Raw genomic sequence first — 23,592 nt, 5'->3', positions numbered from 1 at the left:
TATTTGATACTTCAGATAAGCCACATAGAACACGATAAAAGTTACTTGTAAGCTTTGATACCTTTTGCTTTTCCTACCTCCCAGGTTCCAATATGTACTCTCATAACAAAAACAAAGAGAAACAAAACTGATTGCACCCATAGTCCTCAATCTTCCTTCCTACTAAGAAAAGTAATACAATCTAGTCTAGAACCAAGAATGGTTACTGCTTTATATTGTTATTATAACTTGAATTCAGCTACCTTTTGGCATTTGCTTTTATGTTGTAGCTTTTGTCATGAGGCTAGTGTTACTAGGTTCTTAAGTGTTTCAGAAAAGAATCAAACAGATTTTATGTATATCTTCCTCCATATCCCTCAGGGACAAGCAGGTTATGGTTAGAAGTCCAGAATTCATCCTATAAAAACTTACCTAATTACTTTGTTCCTCATTAATTTCTTCTCTGAATGCTTACAGCAATTAAAAGTCACGTCATAAGACTTGGGACAAAATTATGTAATATCAAACACATTGACTAAAGACAAGTTTTTTATCTTTATTTCTGTATTCCACTATAGTCCTGGATACATCCAATACTGCTGAATGTCTAGATGAAAGAATGTTAGAACAATTTTTGACTTTTTTTTTTCCTTTGCTCATTTTGCCTTTCTTTGCTATTCTAGCTTAACTCTACTGTTATCTCCTGGCCCTATCCACTTACCCCTTTGGCTATCCTTCCCTTTTTAGCAGTCTCTTTCCTCTTATTTCTCCTTAATTTCTTTTTCAGTAACCCTGGTCACATTCATTTTTACTGAATTTGGTTAGTTCCATGACAATACAGATAACATCAGAGGTGTAATTTCAGCTCAGGTGTTTTTGATTTTCAATCTAGCTTTCTATTTACTATTCCATGTTGCTTCATATGTTTGCTGGTATGTAGTTTACAAGTTTTATCCTGTAGCTTCTGATTCCTCTTTACTTTTATAAGGCCTAAGTATGCCTTCCTCCTCTGCTTTTCCAGCTATTCATCTATTCAAGGTTATGAAGCAAAAAGGAAATTATATAGGACCCTAGTAATTGGGTGTAACTATGAACTCCAGACCTAGGGGAAGGATTTTCCTAAGTGCATGGGTCATGAATGGCAAACACATTAAAAGCTCAGTGCTATTAGAGACAATTCTAGGATTCCTAGAATAGGTGAACCTTGCTTCTTAAAAATATAGATCTCTTAAAAATAAAGAGATCTGTCATTTTAATGATGAGGAAGGGGAATAAATGGCTACATGTTCTTCCCTTGCCTTAGGACACAGGTGAGGCAGGGAAATTCTTACTTTGTTAGATGAAATTAGATCAAAAAGACCCAGAGAAACACATGTTTGTTTACCATTTATTACAAAACAATCTACATAGACACCAATTTTCATAAAGTCTACCATAAGACATAGAACTTTTCTCTCCAAATTCAGAAGTAACACATAGCTTTCTAGGTTTGCTGATTCACAGGACTATTTTCTTAGTAATTTTGAAGAGTCCTGGTCCCAGTGGGAGAGGAGACCCCATTCTAATCAGTCAAGTTCCTAGTACCAAAGTTCTATTAGAGATGTTCTATAATAGGATGACAACTTTAGGATTTCCAGATCTCATCTTCTCTCCACACAAGTAAAATCAACTGATGAAACCAAAAATGAAGGTAGAAGTCAGGGAAACCTAGTTGTGGTTGCAATTCAAAACACTAAGAGAATAGGGTGGGAAAGGGGGCTGATGGCTAAGGAGAGGAAAGACACAAGGATAAGTGGGGAGAGAACATGGTAGAAGAAGGCTCAGCCATGGGTAAGTGATGCTGGCAAACAGTAGATGTATTCAGGGCTTCATTTTCTCTTCTTGTGTCGGGACACTCGCTCAACCTCCAGATACTGCAGCCCAAGCAGCATCCCAAAGACAGAGAAACCTTAAATACACAGGACAAAGTCATCAATCAATCAAGTATTTGGCATGAACATGGTAATTGTCACAACTTTTGTCATTTCATTCCTATCCTCCTCCCACATTCAGGCCTAGTTTTAGAAGGATATGAACCATTCTTTAGTGAGGGGGGAATAAAGCAGCTACTTTATACTCACTTGCCACCATCAGTGGGGCCAGGACTCCAACCGTTGGAGCAGCTGTCTCAAATATAAACACCTCAGTGAGAAAGTGACCCAAAGCAAGGAAGAAGGTCCAGAGTGTGATGTGGTAGAGGCTGTAGAGGAGCAGATAATAAGAGCATGAAGTTATTGGTTTGTGGACCACAGAATACTTAACTCAATAGAAAAGAATTCAATGGCCACAACATATAAAAACATTCAATGGGAACAGATGACTCTGTCAAGAGAAAGCATGTGCTCTCCTAGTTCTTGGGGGAGGTTCTAGAAATAAGCTGAATTCTGCCTTGCTCTGTTTGGAGATATCATCTTCTCTTCAAATATAACCCAAGTCAATAAAACCAAAGAATCAGAATATAGGTTTTCATTTGTCAAGTAAGTGGCATATCCTGGCAGGGGTGACCAATCATTAGCTTAACAACTTCCATCTAGTTAGTGAAAGGGTTAGGAAAAAGAACAAACTCTATGTAACAGAATTCCAGAATCTAGCCACTGAACCAAGTTGCCTTCAAAGTCTTACATCAGTTATCCTTTGCTGACCTCTTCAAGGGATGTCTCTGGCCACAGCACAACCAACTAGTAATTAATAACACAACTTTTAGGAAACTATTCATCTCTCACCTTACCAGAGGGGTGATTCTTTGGCAGGAATCATGCTTAAGGACACACAGAGAAATGACACCATTTTAGGCTTAAAATATTACAAAAAGCCTGTGGAACCCACAATGAGAGCAACCTCATTGCAAATCCCTCAGAACCAACTTTTCTCATCTGTTCAGTTCATTTTGGTGTTCTAGGTGCTAGCTTCAGGGGCCAGGAATAAAATACTAAAATAAGTATTGAAAAGCTGGAGTTTTAAGTATCTTGGAATTTCATGGCCTCATACACATACGTGGCTCTTGAAAAATGCCTGCGATTTTGTTTTGGGAGCTAGTGCTAAAAAGAGAAGAAAGCTTTAAGCGCCCTCTAGTGGTTCAAAACAGGGTGAAAATAAGGATGTTAGCTAGGAATGCTTTTCAAATTAAAATTTGTCCATCAGACATTTTGAGGTTTGAGGGTGATATAGTAGATTTGGATAAATGGGGTCAGGGAACTTTCAGAGAAAAATAATCCTATTTTCATACTGAAAGAAATGCCATATAATATAAATGCTGACTTCTCTGCATTTATGTCTATAGTTCTGGGGTAGCCAGGTGCATAAAGCACTAGGCCTGAAGTCAGGAAGATCTGATCCCAAATCTGGCTCCAGACTGGCTTTCTTGAGCAAGTCAATTAATTCCAATTTGCCACATATTTGCCCTCATTTGTAAAAAGGGGACACAGTTAGGAGAAGGCAATGGCACACTACGGTATCTTTGCCAAGAAAATCCCAAAAACAAAAAGCCCAAGAGTCACATAGAGCCAGACACAACTGAATGACTGAACATTTATAGATTTAAAAACATTAATACTTTAGATGAGAAAATACTGCTATTGATAAAATTCTTTCAGACTTTTCCTCAATTCCCTGGTCCCATTTAGAATATGTCAAATATCATTTTTGAAACGCTGGTGTACAAGATTAAATTACTGCCTGATTTTTTAACCAGTTTGGAGCAATGAAGTTTTCTTCTGTAGAAATGGAGTTGGTCATAGAATGCTCATACACTAAGAATATTAAAATCTCCTAGTGTACAAGTGAGGCATCAGAAAGAAAAGTCAAGCCCTCGAGACTTCTTCCTGATGACTCACAGCATAATTCTGAGAGCTTCTCTGGCTTTAAGAAGAAAACTGTGACATCTAATTTCTTCTGATTTTTTATTTTTATTTATTTATTTTAAATTTTAATATCTTTTTATTGATAGAACGCATGCCAGGGTAATTTTTTACAGCATTATCCCTTGCATTCATTTCCGTTCTGATTTTTCCCCTCCCTCCCTCCACCCCTTCCCCCAGATGGCAAGCAGTCCTTTACATGTTGAATAGGTTACAGTATATCCTGGAAAGAATATATTTGTGCAGAACCGGACAGTTTTCTTGTTGTACAGGGAGAATTGAATTCAGAAGGTATAAATAAGCCGGGAAGAAAAACAAAAATGCAAGCAGTTTATATTCATTTCCCAGTGTTCTTTCTCTGGGTGTAGCTGCTTCGTCCATCTTTGATCAATTAAGGCTCTCTTTATCGAAGAGATCCACTTCCATCAGAATACATCCTCAAACAGTATCGTTGTTGAGGTATATAATGATCTCCTGGTTCTGCTCATTTCACTAAGCATCAGTTCATGTAAGTCTTGCCAAGCCTCTCTGTATTCATCCTGCTGGTCATTCATTACAGAACAATAATATTCCATAACATTCATATACCACAGTTTACTCAACCATTCTCCAATTGATGGACATCCTTTCATTTTCCAGCTTCTAGCCACTACAAACAGGGCTGCCACAAACATTTTGGCACATACAGGTCCCTTTCCTTTCTTTAGTATCTCTTTGGGGTATAAGCCCAGTAGAGACACTGCTGGATCAAAGGGTATGCACAGTTTGATAACTTTTTGAGCATAGTTCCAAATTGCTCTCCAGAATGGCTGGATGTGTTCACAATTCCACCAACAATGTATCAGTGTCCCTGTTTTCCCATATCCCCTCCAACATTCCCCATTATCTTTCCCTGTCATTCTAGCCAATCTGACAGGTGTGTAGTGGTATCTCAGAGTTGTCTTAATTTGCATTTCTCTGATTAATAATGATTTGGAGCATATTTTCATATGTCTATAAATAGTTTCAATTTCTTCGTCTGAGAATTGTCTGTTCATATCCTTTGACCATTTATCAATTGGAGAATGATTTGATTTCTTATAGATTAGAGTCAATTCTCTATATATTTTGGAAATGAGGCCTTTATCAGAACCTTTGATTGTAAAAATGTTTTCCCAGTTTATTGTTTCCCTTCTAATCTTGTTTGCCTTTGTTTTGTTTATACAAAAACTTTTCAATTTGATATAATCAAAATTTTCTATGTTGTGGTCAATAGTGATCTCTAGTTCTTCTTTGGTCATAAATTCCTCCCTCTTCCACAGGTCTGCAAGGTAAACTATCCTATGCTCTTCCAATTTATTTATCATCTCATTCTTTATGCCTAGGTCATGAACCCATTTTGACCTTATCTTGGTGTACGGTGTTAAGTGTGGGTCAATGCCTAGTTTCTGCCATACTGATTTCCAATTTTCCCAGCAATTTTTGTCAAATAATGCATTCTTATCCCAGAAACTGGTGTCTTTGGGTTTGTCAAACACTATATTATTAAAGTTATTGGCTGTTTTGTCCTTTGAACCTAACCTATTCCATTGATCAACTAGTCTATTTCTTAGCCAATACCAGATGGTTTTATTAACTGCTGCTTTATAATATAATTTTAGATCTGGTACAGCTAGGCCACCTTCATTTGATTTTTTTTTCATTAATTCCCTTGAAATTCTTGACCTTTTGTTTTTCCATATGAACTTTGTTGTTATTTTTTCTAATTCATCAAAGTAGTTTTTTGGGAGTCTGATTGGTATAGCACTAAATAAGTAGATTAATTTAGGTAGTATTGTCATCTTTATTATATTTGCTCGCCCAATCCAAGAGCATTTAATATTTTTCCAGTTGGTTAGATCAGACTTAATTTGTGTGGAAAGTGTTTTGTAGTTTTGCTCATAAAGTTTCTGATTTTCCCTTGGCAGATAGATTCCTAAATATTTTATACAATCAGTAGTTACTTTAAATGGAATTTCTTTTTGTAACTCTAACTGTTGGGTTTTGTTAGTGATATATAAGAATGCTGATGACTTATGTGGGTTTATTTTATATCCTGCAACTTTGCTGAAGGTGTAGATTGTTTCTAATAACTTTTTGGTAGAATCTCTGAGGTTCTCTAAGTATACCATCATATCATCAGCAAAGAGTGATAATTTGGTTTCTTCATTGCCTATTCTTATTCATTTAATCTCTTTCTCAACTCTTATTGCCAAAGCTAGCATTTCTAATACAATATTAAATAGTAACGGTGATAGTGGGCAACCTTGTTTTACTCCTGATCTTATTGGAAATGGTTGCAGTTTGTCCCCGTTACATATGATGCTTACGTTGGTTTTAAATAGATGCTACTGATTATTTTAAGGAAAAGTCCATTTATTCCTATACTCTCAAGAGTTTTTAATAGGAATGGATGTTGGATTTTATCAAATGCTTTTTCTGCATCTATTGAGATGATCATATGGTTTTTGTTAATTTGATTATTAATATGGCCAATTATATTGATAGTTTTCCTAATATTGAACCAGCCCTGCATTCCTGGTATAAATCCTACTTGATCATGATGTATTATCCTGGGGATGATTTTCTGTAGTCTTTTTGCTAATATCTTATTTAAGATTTTAGCATCAATATTCATTAGGGAGATTGGTCTATAATTTTCTTTCTCTGTTTTCAACCTACCTGGTTTAGGTATCAGTACCATATCTGTGTCATAAAAGGAGTTTGGTAGGACTCCTTCATTCCCTATTTTTTCAAATAGTTTATAAAGCATTGGGGCTAATTGTTCTTTGAATGTTTGGTAGAATTCACATGTAAATCCATCTGGTCCTGGGGATTTTTTTTTTAGGGAGCTGATTAATAGCTTGTTCTATTTCTTTTTCTGAAATGGGACTATTTAAGCAATTTACTTCCTCCTCTGATAATCTGGGAAGCCTATATTTTTGGAGGTAGTCATCCATTTCGCTTAGGTTATCAAATTTATTGGCATAAAGTTGGGCAAAGTAACCCCTTATTATTTCTTTAATTTCTTCTTCATCAGTGGTAAGTTCTCCTTTTTCATTTTTAAGACTGCCAATTTGATTTCCCTCTCTTCTTTTTCTAATCAGATTTACCAAAGGTTTATCAATTTTATTGGTTTTTTCATAAAACCAACTCTTAGTTTTATTTATTAGTTCAATAGTTTTTTTACTTTCTATATTATTAATTTCTCCTTTTAATTTTAGAATTTCAAGTTTAGTAATTGATTGGGGGTTTTTAATTTGGTCTTTTTCTAACTTTTTAAGTTCCAGGCCCAATTCATTGATCTTCTCTTTTTCTATTTTATTCAAGTAAGCCTCTAAGGATATAAAATTTCCCCTTATTACTGCTTTGGCTGCATCCCATAAATTTTGATATGATGTCTCATTGTTGTCATTTTTCTTCTGATTTTTAATGGGAGAATTGTACTTTTGGGGATCTTTTCTAGGTAACTTGGGAGATGACATAAAAAAGGACATCATTGGGATAGCAGCACCAATTCACACTGTTGGCTCAAAAGTATACCTTAGCACATTAAAAGCACTATTAAACTTGAGGGTCTCAGAACTTACAAGAACAGAAATGATTAACATCATCATCAATAGGAACTGAATATATTTATGATGAAGCAAATGGCTAAAAATGGGGTTGCAACCTCACAACAAGGACAATGACGCTCCCCCTGCTTTTACTTACGTCTTGTTGTGGATATCAATGGCACAAAAGCAGCGAATCACTGATGACAGCAGAGTCCAGATACCAAAGGTCCGGGCTTGGAGGCCATTCACTACATGGTAGAGAAATGAGAAACATGTCAATAAGGTGTATTTCTAGCAAAATCTGATTTGCAACCAAGAGAAACTTTTGGGAATTTTTTTTTTAATAGTTGAGAGGTTGCAATGTGTATAACATAGGGATTGTGAAGATCTTCTCTTTTTGGGGAAACGTAGAAAATGGGTCATGTTTTTTAAAGTGAGAATTGCTGAGCTAAAGTATTTTTCTTTGGTGGGCAAAAATGACACCTGTCATAGAACTTCAATCACAGCAATTATTTACTAAGTATCTGTTAGGAGACAATCATGCTACATACTAGATAATGTGAGAAAGAAAAAAAAACACATTAAATTATTTAGTCCCTTAAAGAGTTCTAGAAGACGGGTAAGAACACACACACACACACACACACACACACACACACACAACTCATAAAGATCAGATGTATAAGAAAGGTCCAAATAAGTGTTAACCAAAGTTCATGATGGCAGGGAAGGAGGGAAGAGAAAAGATTGTAATTGTAGTAGAGGGAAGTCAAAGAAAGTTTCATGAAATAAATATTTGGGAAAGGCAAGATTTCAAATGGTAGAGATGAGCTACAGAAAGAAAATTCCAGGAATATAGAACTCAAAAGGAAAGATTCAAAGGTAGGTCAACAACAGATATACATAAGGGATATCCATTTTAGCAAAGTGAAACAGAGTGAAAGGTAAGGTTTATAACAGATCATAAGATTTTTAAAGAGAGAAATGACACTAAAATTGTACATAAGGAGAATTAATCTGACAGTACTACGAAGGATTGACTGAAGCTGAGAGAGAGAGAAAGAGAGTAGAAGAAGACTGATTAAGAGACTACTGAAACAGTCCACAAAGAAAAAAAATCTTTGAATAAAATAACAAAGATTTAGACCCCAAGATATATAGAAAATTAACAAAAGTATTTAGGACCAAAAGCCAATCCCTAAGAAAAGTAGTTGGAACATATGGAGACAATTCTCAAAAGAACAATTGCAAACTATTAGCAACCATATCAAAGAAATCTTCAAATTACAAACAATAACATAAATGGAAAAAGAAATTCCGAAGATTATACCTCACTCCCAACAAATTGTCAAAGATGACAGGATGTGAGAACAGTTGATGTTGGAGAGAATATGAGAAGATAGGCATGGTAATGGTTGATTGAGCAGTAAATTTTAGAAAGCATTTTGGATTTATGCAGATAAATGGCTAAAATGCTCATAAAATGCTCATTGAGAGATTCCACTGTGATGTATATATAGCAACAAAGTCATGACAAAAGAAAGGCTCTAATTGTACTAAGCTTTTTGTGATAGCAAATAAATGGAAACAAATTGTGATGCATGAATTTAATGAAGTATTTCTGTGCTGTAAGAAATAACTAAGATGAATATAAATATAAAAAAACTTACATGAATTGATGCTAAGTAGCCAGAAAAACTACATATATATGTATGTATAAATATAATGATTACATTATTTACATTACATTGATGACATACAAAGAACAAAAACTATTTATGAATATAAATGGTAGGAAGACTCCAAAAAAAGGTATCTTCTCCATGTTCCTTTCGGGGGGGAAAGGAAGAGGGCGTTAGGGATCCATGGTTGTCGAACATTACATATGTCAGATTTTTTAAAAAATATTGATTTGTTTTGCTTATTTTTCCTTTAAAAAAGTTCTTTGTTATAAGGAATGGTTCTTTATGAGGAGGGGGACATAGGAAAAAAATTTAGTTGATATAAAAACAAAAGATACTAATAAAAATCTATTAACAAAAAAATGGCAAAGGAAAGTGTTAACAAAAGCTTATATTAGTGGGTTAGGGACAGAGAGTTTTAATTGGATATTGGATATGAGAAAGAAAAAAACAAACAAATCCACTAGTTCAAGGTTCTGAATGCTCTAGATAAATACAGAAAGACTTATCATCAAATTGGACATTGACACTAAAACCAGAGGTAATCTTAACTCTTATCTATTTCAACTTCATACCGTCTTCTACTTTCATATCCCTTTCCCCTTTGTCTAATTTTCACTTGTCCTTTTCCAAACACTAATATGGGTTTTTTTATCTATCATTCATCAAGAGAGAAGACTTAGCTCCTACTTACAAGCTGATGAAAAATGCTATTAAGAAACTGTACAACTGTACTGATTAGTTCTACTACAAATGTGCCATCTAATCTCTACTGGTCTCTCCCTGCTGTAAGATAATCCTTGTGCTCTTCTCTGATTGATTCCCTCTCATATTTTGCAGCATATATTCCATACCATCTCTTATCTTCTAAACTCACTTATATTATCACCAGCTGTATGTCACTTTCTGTAGGAGCTTTTTCCTGTTCCCCTCTTTTCCCCTCTTTCTTTCCAAGACACTAGAGCTTTCTCTTCTAATGCAAATGTGGATCCATTGAACCTATGGGGAAATAGGGGATTAGGTTCCAATGATTACTCCAAATAGTAATCTTTTGCTAGAGATAGCTGAAAATATTTTTTTGCATAAAATTCTTTATAATAAAATATTAATTCTGATAAGCTCTTTTCCTAATATAACAATCACAAAATATGCAGCACACAAAATAAAAGTGATAAAATACCGAGAAAATTAAAGTTTGCATTTTATATTTGATTCTGCTCTGTCATTCCATTCTATAACTCTATTTTGCATTTTATATAGCAACCCAAGACCTCTTCTCTATCTCTGAGTGAAAAAAAGCCCAGAAGTTCAAAAGTTCCATCTTCTTTCAATTTAGATGCAAAAGTTTAGTTTTCACTATTGATAACCTTTAATTAAAGAAAAATTTTGAGTTAACTTTGTAGGGTCAAAATTTTCTTTTTTTTTCTATTGTATTTTTATTTTTTAATATATTTTATTTTATTTTATAATGACTTTATATTGACAGAATCCATGCCAGGGTAATTTTTTTTAACAGCATTATCCCTTGCACTCGCTTCTGTTCCAATTTTTCCCTTCCCTCCCTCCACCCCCTCTCCTAGATGGCAAGCAGTCCTATATATGTTAGATATGTTGCAGTATATCCTAGATACAATATACAATATATGTTTGCAGAACTGAATAGTTCTCTTGTTGCACAGAAAGAATTGGATTCAGAAGGTAAAAATAACCCGGGAAGAAAAACAAAAGTGCAAATAGTTCACATTTATTTCCCAGTGTTCTTTCTTTGGATGTAGCAGCTTCTGTCCATCATTTATCAATTGAAACTGAGTTAGGTCTCTTTGTCAAAGAAATCCACTTCCATCAGAATACATCCTCATACAATATCGTTGTTGAAGTGTATAATGATCTCCTGGTTCTGCTTATTTCACTTAGCATAGGGTCAAAATTTTCAAAAAACATGTTAATTCAAAGGGAATTATCTCAACACTTTCTGTAAATAAATTATTTTAAGCCAATGAAACTTGTTACTCTTGATAACTTTGGCTCCTAAAAGACTCCACAATATCTGTTTGCTATCCTTAAGACCCCTTAAAGACCTAAATGCTCCCATCTTTGCCAATCCTTGCCCAATTAAAAAGAGGTCTTCTCTCACTCCCAGGAGCCGGTGATCTGATATTCCTGGTCCATTATCAATGGCCTCAGAATGGAGATGCGTCTCATAAAATCAATCAAGCATTCCTCTAAGAAAAAGAGGAGTAGTTATTGTCCCCTATGTGAAGATTTGCTCACTTTTCTTCAGATAAACAATCCTGTTTTGTCCTTACCCCCATGATGCTGCAAACCATATAATCAATTGTATTATTTTCCCACCTACCCTCTTCTGCTCTTTCTTTCCTCAATTTGTCTCAATTTTATTTATTCAAAAGATTTTTAATGTTATGTAGTCAAAACTGTCTACTTTTTATCATTTGCCTTATGTTTAAGAATTCTACTAAGAAAACAATGGAGATGGAAAGAATACAAATGTCAGAAACAGGATACCATATAATTAAAATGACCAAGCTTGGCTACAAAGGAAAAAATGAGAAAATGTATTTTATACTTTTCTTTGCAGAGGTGGAAGACATTGTGTTTAACAATGCATAGATTGTCAGACCTGTTGGATATGCTGGTTAGTTTTATTGAATTGGTTTTTTCCCCATCTTTCTTTTTCCAGTCTCATTACAAAGAATGTCTTTTTTTTTTTAAAGAAATGGCGGAGAAGCATTTTGGAAAATGAGGCAAAACAAGACCCCCAAAAGTATCAATAAAATCCAAAAAGTTTCAATTAAAAACTTTAGAAATATCTTACAATGATCAGAAAAACAGTAATTTCAAATTTCAAGTATATGTTCTGCCTGCCTCCTTGAACAAGCTTTTTGAAGACAGTGTTTCACATTTTATTGTGATCTTTGTTTCTGTTAGGGCCTAGCCCAATACTTTTCAAATAGCAGATGCTTAATAAGTATCTGTTAAATGGAAGGAGGGAAAAAATAATTTTTCCTATGCTAATCCTATAATTCTCTTCTTAGCCATACTTATGAAGAGTACCTAATGCTCTTACGTTCTCCTAATTTCTTAAACGTTGCAATCTTTTATATTCAGGTAATATATAAAATTATAGCTTCAAGACCTAAAATATTAATTTAACTGTTGATATTTTAAATATGAGATTTCTGTTCAATATAAAGTTAATATTCAAAAAAACAGAAACACAATCACATTAACAGCCACATTCTAAGTAAAACCAGAAGACAAGTTAGATAAAGCTAGATAGAAAGACAACTCACAGGTTCTCCCTCACAGAGGAAAAATAAAGGAGTGGACCAAAAATTTATGTTTGGACATAATGAATTTGAAATGTAAATGGTACTTCTGGGGAAAACTATTCTTGAGGATCTGGGGTGTGTATCTGAAAATAGAGAGAGGGCAGGGGTAAAAAATACATATTAGGGAATCATCTTCAGAGAGTTAACTCTTTTTATTGAAAGAAATGAGAAGAGTGTTCTGAACAGAACCTTTGGGAATGCCAACGTTAAGGAAGCAGAGATCAGGGCGTACAGAAGAGGCCATATAGAGAAAAAGCAGAGAAGTGGTAAAACCTATATCATACAGAACTGTTCACATTCTTTCTATCCCTGGAGCTCATTGTAGGTCTGGCTTTATCATGAAGGTTCAGTCTAGAATAGGTTTAGGAGTCAAAGCCCAGAGCTGTTCCTAGAGAGCTTATTTAATATGCCTGAGAGCATATAGGAAGACCAAGCCTGTTCCAAGATTGACTCAAGAAAGATTTCAGAAACTCTAGAATGAAATAAATGGCCTTTATAAGACACAAATTCATGGGTCCCCTATTGAATCTATACTTTTATCCTCTGAATTAAGCCTAAATCAAACTTGTTTCCAGTGGCTAGGGAAGAAATTGTTTGTGAGTAAAGTTAGGTTCATTAAGGTATCTGTCTGGGTCTGATCTATCTATGGTATCCTCTGACAGTGCATTTTGGGCAAATTATTGACAAGCGTAGAGGGAATCCAAGAACCGTCTGAGTACCCAAATTAAGTGCTGCATAAAATGGTTGGCTTTTCTATCCTACATTTAGCACTGCCTCCTCTATAAGTGCATCATTTGTTTTATGTAGGTTGGTTTGGTTTCTTGACAAGGCAGGAGCAGGAAAAGTTTTTCTTATGATCACCATTAGCCAACTGAGCCATAAAAGGTCTAATATAGGAAACTGGTATCAAATTATCAAATTCCCAATGTCCTGTGGAATGAATATTCTGAGTTAGCACGGCTCCCTGCTGTAGTGAACATGGGGGCAGAGGGAAGCGACATTTTGTGTGTGTGTGTGTGTGTGTATGTGTGTGTACAGCAGCCTTTTTAAAACTTTAAGTATTGTATCCTTTGTTATTAGTAAAGTCATTTTATTGTTATATTTTATGGATCATAAATATCTCCTTATATTCTAAATCAATCATTAGACTGTCCTAAATTAGACCTATTCCAGAATATTTGGAAAGATTGTTTATAATTAATTCATGGTCCAAGTCATTGTTAAAGTGGGGAAAGAAAAGTGGAGAAGAAACAGTCTCAGGTGATTGAAATATCAGATAGAAAATTCTGGTATCTTAAGTTGTCAGGAGCGAATGGGGAATCACATCCATAGGAAAAAAAGGAAGCTTCCATACACTCTGTAAGGTTAATTTGATGGATGCTTAAAAAGTTTGAAAGGGAAAATAAAAATAGTACAGAATAAATTAACCCTTGGCTTTTATTAATGGCTTTAAAAAACCTGTACCACTTGCTTTGAATGAAGACATGAATGCTACTAGATTCATAAGCTGCTCCTTTTCTTTCAAGGTACAGACATCAAAGATCAAAAAAGCTCATTCAACTCTATCACTAACTGTTTAATGCACAAGGACAGTTTATTATATCTTACAGATTTGTTTGTGCAAAATAACCAGAAAAGGTTAAAGACTTTGGATAGGGGAATGTTTTTTTCACCTTTTTAAGGTGTATAAATGGGGAGGTTCTGCATAACTTGGTCCCACAAAGAGTAAATTCCTTTGCAACCCATTCTCCAGTGGAAGAAAGTAAAAGGGAAGAATTTCTTTTTTTGTTGTTGTTAAGAAAAATTAGACTGCATTTATGCCCTCTCTTCATGTGTCCTCTATTCCTTATGACAAACTTTTTTTTTTTTAAAGATACAATTAGATTCTGCTAACTATGCCAAATATTCTGGGCCAGATCTAATTTAGGGCAATCCAACAATTTAGGAATGGGCTCAAAATGCAGGAGACTTTAGGGTTCATAAAATGATATAAACAAAATTTTTATTAATGACAAAGGATAAAAAGGATAAAGCCTATTCAAATATGTGCTACTCCTACCAAAATGATTCCTGAAACATAAGTCATAATTAAGTTTCATCTGTGAAAAGACTGGGAATTTATCACCATCATGGAAGTAAGGTTATTTCCTAGTGTCCCATGTCATAAAGGACTGACAAAAGGAAACGTTATTATTGCTATATAATTCAATGTGTCAGCATTCTGAAATCCAAGAATTGTAGATTTCTAAATAGAAGAGACCCCCTATCTAAGCCTTCCTCTAACCTCATGATGTCTCTCTGTGATGAATTGAAAATGCTTTTAAGACAGGGCAACCTGTTAGTTTGAGGGGATCTCATTCCCTAAATTAAAAACCTGAAGCCACACTACAGACAATTTTACTTGCTATAATAGGGAGAGAGAAAAAGGTAATTTTTTTCTAGCTAATATAAATATGAGGTTAGTATATGCCACAGATTCTAATCAGATTATGCTTCAGCTGCCTTTTGTAGGGGGATCTTCCACAGTATTCCTAAGGATAGTAAATTAATGCAATCTAGTTGGGAGATGACAGATGGGAGAATAAAGTTTATTTAACAATCTCACAATATTTATTTCAGTTGAACTCCTTCTTTCTCATTTACTGTTAAGAGCTAATGGAGACTATTTTACCATCCTTAGTCCATTAGAGGTTTCTTGTGGTTTATTGATCCTGGCAAGACCTAAGCAGTTCCTTCTCTCTCTGACCTAACATTTATCGAGCACTTTTAAGGTTTACAAAACACTTTACAAATATTATCTCTCTTGATCCTCACAACAACACTGTGACATAAATGCTCTGATTGGGACTATTCTACAAGAGGAAACTGAGGTAGACAGTGGTCATGTGACTTAGCCAGGTTCAAGAAGGTAGGATGTGCCTAATAAGGCCTTTCTGACTCCAATTCCAGGGTTCTATCCACAGTGCCACCTAATTATCTAAGGTTATATCCATCTGTGGACAACCTACAGATGCTTATAGTTTTACTGAAAATGTATATTGCTCTTGGCAACTGTTAGAGGTTTCTTCTTTCTATTATAGATACCCAAAGCTAGGTTTCTCTAGCTCTCTGTATTGCTCTCAAATGGGAGAAGAAAAACTGGCTTGGCCTTATATGGGAATTCTTGGAATAGCTAGGGGCAGGACAAATGATCTATCCAAGAAATTATATGACTGGAGCAATGGGTTAAAGTCTTCTAATGCATGAAAAGCTTGGAGTGGATTGCCTGGCAAATGAGGGACAATAAATATACATTTGGGACTATAAACCTTTTATTTTGGTAAAAAATTTTCTAAGAAGCCAATCCCACTCATTTCTTCAGATACTTTTCTCCTGTTTATTTTGTACTGGTTTTGTTTAAATTCAGGCATAGCCTATACCAGCTCATTCTCCTCCCAGATGTTGCATACAATAGGATGGAATTTCTATCTAGGTTAGCTATCAGTGTGACACAGAACTGTCAGCTGCTAGGAGATTTCTGCTGAAGCCAAAGCTAGCTTAATTCTCTATGCTGGCTCTATACAGTTTGTATCACATCAGAGAAATAAAAAATTTTACAACATCGATAGCAGAGAGGTTCTAGAAAAATGTGAATGATCATCTCTGATTCCCTCCTAAGGAAACAGATTCATCTGAGGAAAGCAATCAAGAGAAAAAAGTATGAATTGTTTCTTGTTGGGACTGTCTCTGACTTTGTTGTGACCATAGGTAAGTCATTCTTCATCTGTTTGGAAGGGAAAACCCAATGAGCCACTGCCTTTTGATTTTATAAAGTTATAAGATCATAAGAAAGGCAACTAAAAATGATATAAGAAATGAGAGTAATATTTCATTGGCATCTCACAAGGGAAAGAGGAGTCATTTGCTGTGGCTGTTGTTTAGTCATTTTCTGTCATGTTTGACTCTTCATGACCCCAATGGGGATTTTCTTGGCAGAGATAGTGGAGTGGTCTGCCATTTCCTTTTGCAGCTAATTTTACAGATGAGGAAACTGAGGCAAACAGGATTAAGGATACACAGCTAATAAGTGTCTGAGGCCAAATTTGAACTATGAAGTTCATCTTTATGAAGATGTCTTCTTGACTTCAGGCCAGGTACTTTATCCACTGTGCCATCAGACTACCCAAAGAGGTGCCAATCTGCTGCTAGAGTCCCATTTGGTCCTACTCAGTTTCTATCTAGGATTCTCTCTGAAGAAAGAGATCTCACTGCCACACATTTTTGGTCACAGCTAATGTGTAGATTTATTTTGTTTGACTATATTTATTGATTATAGGTTTTTAATCTTTTGGAAGGAGAATATTAGGAGGGGCTGTGACAGTAATAAAGTAGAAAAAAAGAATAAGAACATCAGTAAAGCATTTAAAAAGCAAATAGAAGAAAAGAAAATTCAGAGGGAAACACAAACAAGACACCTTAAGAGTCGATGTACTATATATTACATATTTTTAAAAACCTAAGCTATACATAATGTGTAACTTATTTTCTTCTTCTTTGACTCAGGAAATGCTCATATTTATTGGTGTTTAAGTTCAGAATGACAAAAAAATTTTAAATATTAAAAAACCATAAGCAATGGACCATCATTCATCCCCAACTCCTGGATAGAATATGATATACTGGATACTCACCAAGGTCTGGCTTTCCAGTGTACAGCTTTTCATAGAGGAAGGTGTGGTCCCGGAAGCTCTGCAATGTGTTCCCCATAGCTATAATGGATACTATAACCAGCCAGCTGCGCAGCACATTCAAAAAGCGGCTCATTTCTCACGTCAGCACTAGGGAACTTCGCTGTCAGGAGCTATATACTAAGGGCAGAGATTAGGGTGTCAAAACAGGACAGGATGGAACCAGTTATTGGGGACTAAATTCAGCCTTAGCCAATCACTTTGTTTCTTATAAGTAAGAGAATTTCTTTTTAAATGTTTTGTATTTGGGAGTTTAGATAGTCTATCAAAGTTGTTGAGAACCTTTGGAAGCTCTGCATTCTCCAACTCTGGGTATCCAGTATAAAAGAAAAATTATATAAGGTATTAAGTAAGGCTTGTGCTTTTGACTCCTGGTTACTCTAGGGATGCCTACATAGGAAGTGCTACTTTTTCTACTTTCCCTTAAGATATATGCATGGAAAGGGCTAGACAGAAGTTGTTAATACTTCTTAGAAACAATGCAACAGACAACACCTGGGAATTTATCCTAAATTAGAAGGCTTATGACTGCCATTTGTTAGGTTATCATGCAGCAGTTCACAACATATAGCCTAAACCAAGCCTGCTAGAAATGGGAGTTCTAGAACTCAGCTGCTTCTGTCCTCTGAGGAAGACCATAACCCTAACCAAGTAGAAAAGGCAGTTACCTTTAGCTTTCCCTACAGTGCAGAGAAGCTTGTGTTCTTTCTGGATCCAGATACAAATTCTGATATAATCATTAAGTAATAGATCTTATAGATCACTGATTCTAACCTCTCATCCCCATCTTTATAATAACCCTGGAAAGAAAATAGTTAATGATCTAGAGAAGAGAGCTTTGGGACCATTGATCTAGAGCTGAAATGGATCTTAAAGGTTACTCATGTCCTCTGATTCTAAATTGTTCTTTTCACTACCAGCTTTATGTCTCTGCTAAGCACTACCTAGCAGCTTTGGTGATCAGAGATATCTATGACAGAATTAGTTTTAGGGCATGGAAGATGGAAGGGTTAACTTTCCAGTAGGGACAATCCTTCCATTTTTGGAGAAGTGAAGCTTTCAAACTGTATTCAAACATTCCAGACTAATGTTAGTTGTCTTTTACATCTTTACTGGTGCTCACCCACAAATAATCTTTTATCTTCATGGCTACTCTTACAGAGCTAGCAATCTTCTTAATGTTTATCCTAAAAACTGGGGCTCAATAATTTCTTAAATTCTGATTATCCTGGACTAAGGAATGTCAAAAGGCATATACAACTTCTAAAACAAGGAACAATGAAGATGAGAAAAGGGTATATAGTGGATCTTATGGAAACTGATCTCATTTCAGTCATATCAACATGCCAACCATCAAGAATACTTTACTTTTATACACACACACAGTAACAGCTATTACACCATTTTATAGGTGTGAAAATGGAAGCTCAGAGAGATTAACTGACTTACTTAAGTCAGTTTGTGAGTAGAATTCATTATATCTGGAACTCAAGACTCAGTCTTTTGATTTCTAATCAAGTTCTTTTCTCACCATAATTTGAAGCTTTTTTGTGGAGTTAGATTACTATAGGTAGTCATGGGCCTGATACTTCCTTCTGTATGAATTTGTTGTTCTACTTTCCCTTGGTTTGGATTGCCTTCCTATATACTCATTCCAAGCTGATTTTAAATCCTTTTGCTTTCAAGTGGATTAAAATTGCCCATCATTTTAATCATAGACTTCTTGCCTTGTTGGTTATAGAAAAATCTTCTATCAAACTTTGTTGTTGTTGTTGTCGATGCTTTTATCTACCTACCTAGTCTACTGCTTATAATGAAGTCCTTTAGTAAATTCCTCTGGTGAATACTGTTAGGGGAAGTCACAAAACAAAACCATGTTGAGTTCACCACAAATTCATGTTATATAATCTCAAACTGAGGCCTCACTGATGAATGGCAATCCTTTTATCATTTGTGGATTATTACACTCGTTGCAGTTAATACTCCAAAGCTTATCTTTTTTTTCAACATTATCCCTACAATACTTGCTGAGCAAATGAACTTACTTTGTCCAAAAAAAAAAAAAAAATTCCTTCCCAGTCAATACTTTAAAACCTATAATTTCACATATCCTTTGCTCTAATCAGGATGAAGTGACTCTTCTACTTGCTGGGCTAAGTGTTCTACTTGCCTCATTTATCCCATCCATATGAGAAGTTAACTCCAATTATTCCCCGTCATTCTCATAATTAATTCCTTCCCATTTATTGCTTCTTTCCCTTTTGCCTACAAATATACTCAGGCCTCCTTCATTCTTAAAAAAAAAGTTTACCTGATTCCACTGTCCCCTCTCAAATGACTGTACTATTTTTCTTCATTTTATGTAACTTATAAAATATTTTATATAATTATAAACTCCTAGTGAGAGAACCTCGGGGCTGCCTCCCTTCATTGTCCATTCACTTCCTGGTAACTTGAAATCTGACTTCTATCCAAACCACTCTACTGAAATTGCATAGGACTTTTTTTTTTGTTTAAATAAACAACATCCTCTCCTTTTGATATTCTTTCCTCCTTTGGCTTTCATGATATGCCTCTTCCCTAGCTCTCCTTTCATCTGTCTGACTGCTACTTCTCAGTCTCCTTTGCTGGATCACTATCTATCTTTTAATCCTTAGTGAGAGAATAATCCAAGGCTTCATCCTGACCATTCTTCACTAAATTCTCTCCCTAAATGGCCTTTACCTACTACCCTAGATGGATATTATTTATCACCTCGAGGCAGGTGATGCCTACATATATCTCTAGTCCTAATCTCTCTCCTGGACTGTCTTTTCATCTTCCAGATGCCCCTTAGTATCTCAAACTTAGCATGTTCAAAACAGAAATCATTTTTTCCACACACCCCTCTATCCCAAACTCTCCTCTCCTATAAACTTTCCTATTATCCTATCCATCAAAGTTTGTAATTTTTTTTGCTGTTATTAAAAATACACACACACACATATAAATATATGAATACATACATATAGGCATATATACACATATATATTATTTCTTTAAATACTTCCAAATTACATGTAAAAAATTTAACATTAATTTTTCAAAATTTTCAGTTCTTAATTCTATCAATCCTTCTTATCCCTTCTCTGTTCCTTGAGAAGGCAAGCAATTTATCAACTATACATGTATTCAGGTATTTTTGACCCTGCTCTTACACTCAATCATATCTGAAAGGTGCCAAGAACTCAATTTTACCTGAACCAGCTCCCCTTTTCTTGCTGTCATATTATTTCAGAATTTCATTTTTCCCTATATTATTGCAAAGGCTTTTTAATTGATCTCCCCACCTCTAGTTTCTTCTTTCTCTAGCATGACTTTCACACAGTTGCCAAAATAATCTTACCAAGATAAAGGTCTGATCATGACACTCCTATGATGAAAAACCTTCCATGATTCTCTGTTGCCTTTAGGATAAAACACATGACTTAGCCTGGCATTGAAGGCCTTCTAAAATGTGATTCTAATATAGCTTTTCATCTTTATTTCACATTTTTTCTATTTATTTAATTTATATTTCAACCAAACAGACTAGTTGAATTTAGGAAGAGTTAGTCATTTCCCATCTCTATATACATAAAGGTTAACTGTCATGCCTCAAAAGCACTCTCTTTTCATCTCTACTTTTCTAAATTTTTCTTTCGTTAAGATTTAGCAGATACTACGAAATCTGTGAATTATTTCCTGATCCCGATTTTAGTTATGACTACTCTTTCCCTCCTCCAATTTTTCTAAAGAACTTTGTCTCCTCTTTTTCTTTTCCCCCTTCACTCCTTACCTTGCATTATACTTATCTGTGTACATGTTGTATTCCCCTAGTAGAATGTAAGCTCCTTGAGGGCAGGGACTATTTGTTATTTTCTTTGTATTCCCAGCATCTAGCATATTAAACAACGTAGACATTTGATAAATGCTTGCTGAATTGCATTAAGTAAGCTCGATAAGTCAGCAGAACATTCTAGAAGTCTTAAATACAGGGCATTATCTCAGGGGTTATCATAGCATTTAGAGATTAAAGGGATCTCAAAGATCAAGTAATCCAGTGGTTATTAAAAGGTATGCTGCAAAATCCCTGGTCCCTTTCTAGCTGCCATTTTTGCTGCCTGCTTTTCTTAGCATAGTATGGAGAATATCACCATACCAGTTCTAATCCTGGGAGGTACAAAGCTGCCAGCTCCACAGTGACTCCTGGGAAATTAAAGAAGAGGAGAAAGGGCAGAGGGATGAAGGGAAGGCAGAAGAATCCCAAAGTCCACTGCTTTGGAAACCTTCCTACTCAGGAACCCTTCTTTGTTCCAAATTTAAGACAGTGTTCTGAGATTACTTCTGACAAATAATAATATTGTGATATGACCATGAAGAGTTTGAGAACTACTGATTTAATACCAAATACATATTTTACTGATGTGGGAATTGAGACCAGAAAAATTAGGGGCTTCTCTATAAGCATTGGCTTAATACCTAGAGAAAGAATCATAAGGCTGGAAGAGATCTTTCTCATTAATAATTTGAGATTTCATTATTTTATGGGTATGAAATTATATTCCTTCTAAAACCCAGGAGACAGCAGTTGCTGTTGTTGCAAAATCCATCATATTGTGGTCAACTTGGTAGTTAGTGTCTTTAGCTAAGCTGGTCCTTAGATGAAAGATATATAATGTCTATCACCTGGGTCCGTACTTGAAGCTTTTCCAGCTTGGTAGGACCTGTCAGAGATGCAATCTGTTGACATAGACTTCAAGAACACAAGATGTCCTTCACATCACAATGAGGCATCAGAAGAAAACTGAAGTGGAATGACCCTGTTTGGTAATATTTTAATGAAGTTTCTCTACCTGTGAAATAGACATTGATACTCAAGTTGAAGAATCTAAGGTTATATTTTATAAGACTATATTTAAAAAAAACAAAACAAAACAAAAAAAACAAACCACCAAAATTCAATTGAGTGGTCCTGGATAACAGTCAAATCAATCAAATCAACTTGATTTAACAAAAATGCAACCCAGGGAAGACTCTGATATGATATTAGGATGTGGAGTTCTCCAGTTGGAGGCTCAGAATGAAAACCCTCATGTTAGTTACCCAAGGTGATAATAGACTGTAAAATCTGCAAGAACCCATGAAAGTACTCAATATAACATGTATCTCCAAAGGAAAAGGAAGAAGATGGATCTCAAGTACTACCTTCTATATGAAGACTCCAATTGCTAGTACCTTTCTTCCTAAAACGATCTTGCATTTATATATACATACATATTGTCCCTTTGACAACAGGGACTGTTTGCCCTATGTCTTTAGATCCTCAGTGCTTAGCACTGTAGATGCTTTGGGTAGGTTTAACCCCTTCCAGCTCTAAATCTATGATCCTATGATCGTCCTTCTGGGCATGTTTGGAGCACCCCGCTTTATCAGGAGTTGGACTGTAAAGGAAGATCCTGTTAGTTGAAAAGCAAGCTGGGAAGAAAACCCAATAAAGGACAAAGCCAGGTGAAGGAGGGGCGAAACGAGGGGCGTCAGGTGAAAGGAGAGGGGGAGAGAGAGGAACATCAGGATGGGGGAGCTAGAAGAGCAAAGTGGAGGAGGGGCAAGAGAGCCACAAAGCGGGGGTAGGGATTGAGGGGTGGGGGGGGGGGGGAGAAGAGCTCAAAAAAGGCGGGGGAGGGGAAGAAAAGTCACAGAAGGATGATGAAGGTGGGAGTAGAAAACCAGACATCTCTCTTCTTCCTCACTGCTAATCTCTCTCCTCCATCCTTAGATCAAAAAGCCTCCTGGAGGGCGCCACATCCTTTCCCAGACACACTGCTCTGACCCCTTCTTCAACACTCCCTCCCCCCCACTTCAATCGCCCCAATCCTTTCCTCCCTCATCTTTCATCTTCTCTTTAGACCTTCCCCTTGACCTTCTCTCGCATCTTCATCCCTACCTCTTCCCCTTCACGAACGTCTCGGTCAGGTTTTTCCCCCACCTCCGCATATCTCCTCCCTCCCAGGCCCCGCGCTCCCCATACCTGACAAACCAAGCCTGGAGCACCAGCGCAACCCTCAATTTCACTTCAATACCCGTGTACACCTGAGACCCTTTTGTAGACCCGCCCACCTCTCGAATCAGATCCTGGATTGGTTCACTTTGTACCAACCCTGAGTTTGATTGGTCAAAAATGACATTCCTCCGCGCAGGAGATGGGGAGTGACCGCCTGAAAAACCAATCATCTCTGAGAATCGACTAAGCCTCTCCCCTGATACGAGCTCACGTGATCAACCCTCCTTTGGGGAGTGGCGGAAGAATCGAGGGTTGGACACACCCCTTCAGACTGCGGCAGAGTCCCGAGCCACGCTCAGAG

General features: G+C 36.0%; 1 protein-coding gene across 5 annotated transcripts; it reads right to left on the bottom strand.

The window, feature by feature from the left end:
- Nucleotides 1–1,352: 1,352 nt before the first annotated feature.
- Nucleotides 1,353–23,354, bottom strand: ERG28 (ergosterol biosynthesis 28 homolog). Of its 5 annotated transcripts, XM_051977570.1 has the most exons (7): nucleotides 23,259–23,314; nucleotides 21,917–22,083; nucleotides 21,027–21,126; nucleotides 17,153–17,329; nucleotides 7,608–7,698; nucleotides 2,100–2,218; nucleotides 1,353–1,927 (listed from the first exon to the last, which is right to left on the bottom strand). In XM_051977570.1, the coding sequence occupies exons 4-7, from the start codon at nucleotides 17,283–17,285 to the stop codon at nucleotides 1,848–1,850; spliced, it is 423 nt and encodes a 140-aa protein (XP_051833530.1). In that variant the 5' UTR covers nucleotides 17,286–17,329; nucleotides 21,027–21,126; nucleotides 21,917–22,083; nucleotides 23,259–23,314; the 3' UTR covers nucleotides 1,353–1,847. The 5 variants fall into 5 exon arrangements, with proteins under 5 accessions (XP_051833530.1, XP_051833531.1, XP_051833527.1 ...); XM_051977571.1 differs by lacking the exon at nucleotides 21,027–21,126 and having other exon boundaries at nucleotides 21,929–22,083; nucleotides 23,259–23,315; XM_051977567.1 differs by lacking the exon at nucleotides 21,027–21,126.
- Between the last annotated feature and the right edge of the window lie 238 nt (nucleotides 23,355–23,592).

This window comes from Antechinus flavipes, chromosome 2, assembly GCF_016432865.1.
Source record: "Antechinus flavipes isolate AdamAnt ecotype Samford, QLD, Australia chromosome 2, AdamAnt_v2, whole genome shotgun sequence".
Classification (NCBI taxonomy): domain Eukaryota; kingdom Metazoa; phylum Chordata; class Mammalia; order Dasyuromorphia; family Dasyuridae; genus Antechinus; species Antechinus flavipes.
Note: the sequence above shows the minus strand (reverse complement) of the source record. Positions and strands in the feature narration are given on the sequence as shown.

Coding starts and splice junctions, on each gene's coding strand:
- ERG28 (XM_051977568.1), bottom strand. CDS start 17,285: ATGAGCCGCTTTTTGAATGTGCTGCGCAGCTGGCTGGTTATAGTATCC. Junction 2,219..7,607: donor ATTGATATCCACAACAAGAC/GTAAGTAAAAGC, acceptor GCTCCTCTACAG/CCTCTACCACATCACACTCT. Junction 1,928..2,099: donor GGCCCCACTGATGGTGGCAA/GTGAGTATAAAG, acceptor TGTGTATTTAAG/GTTTCTCTGTCTTTGGGATG.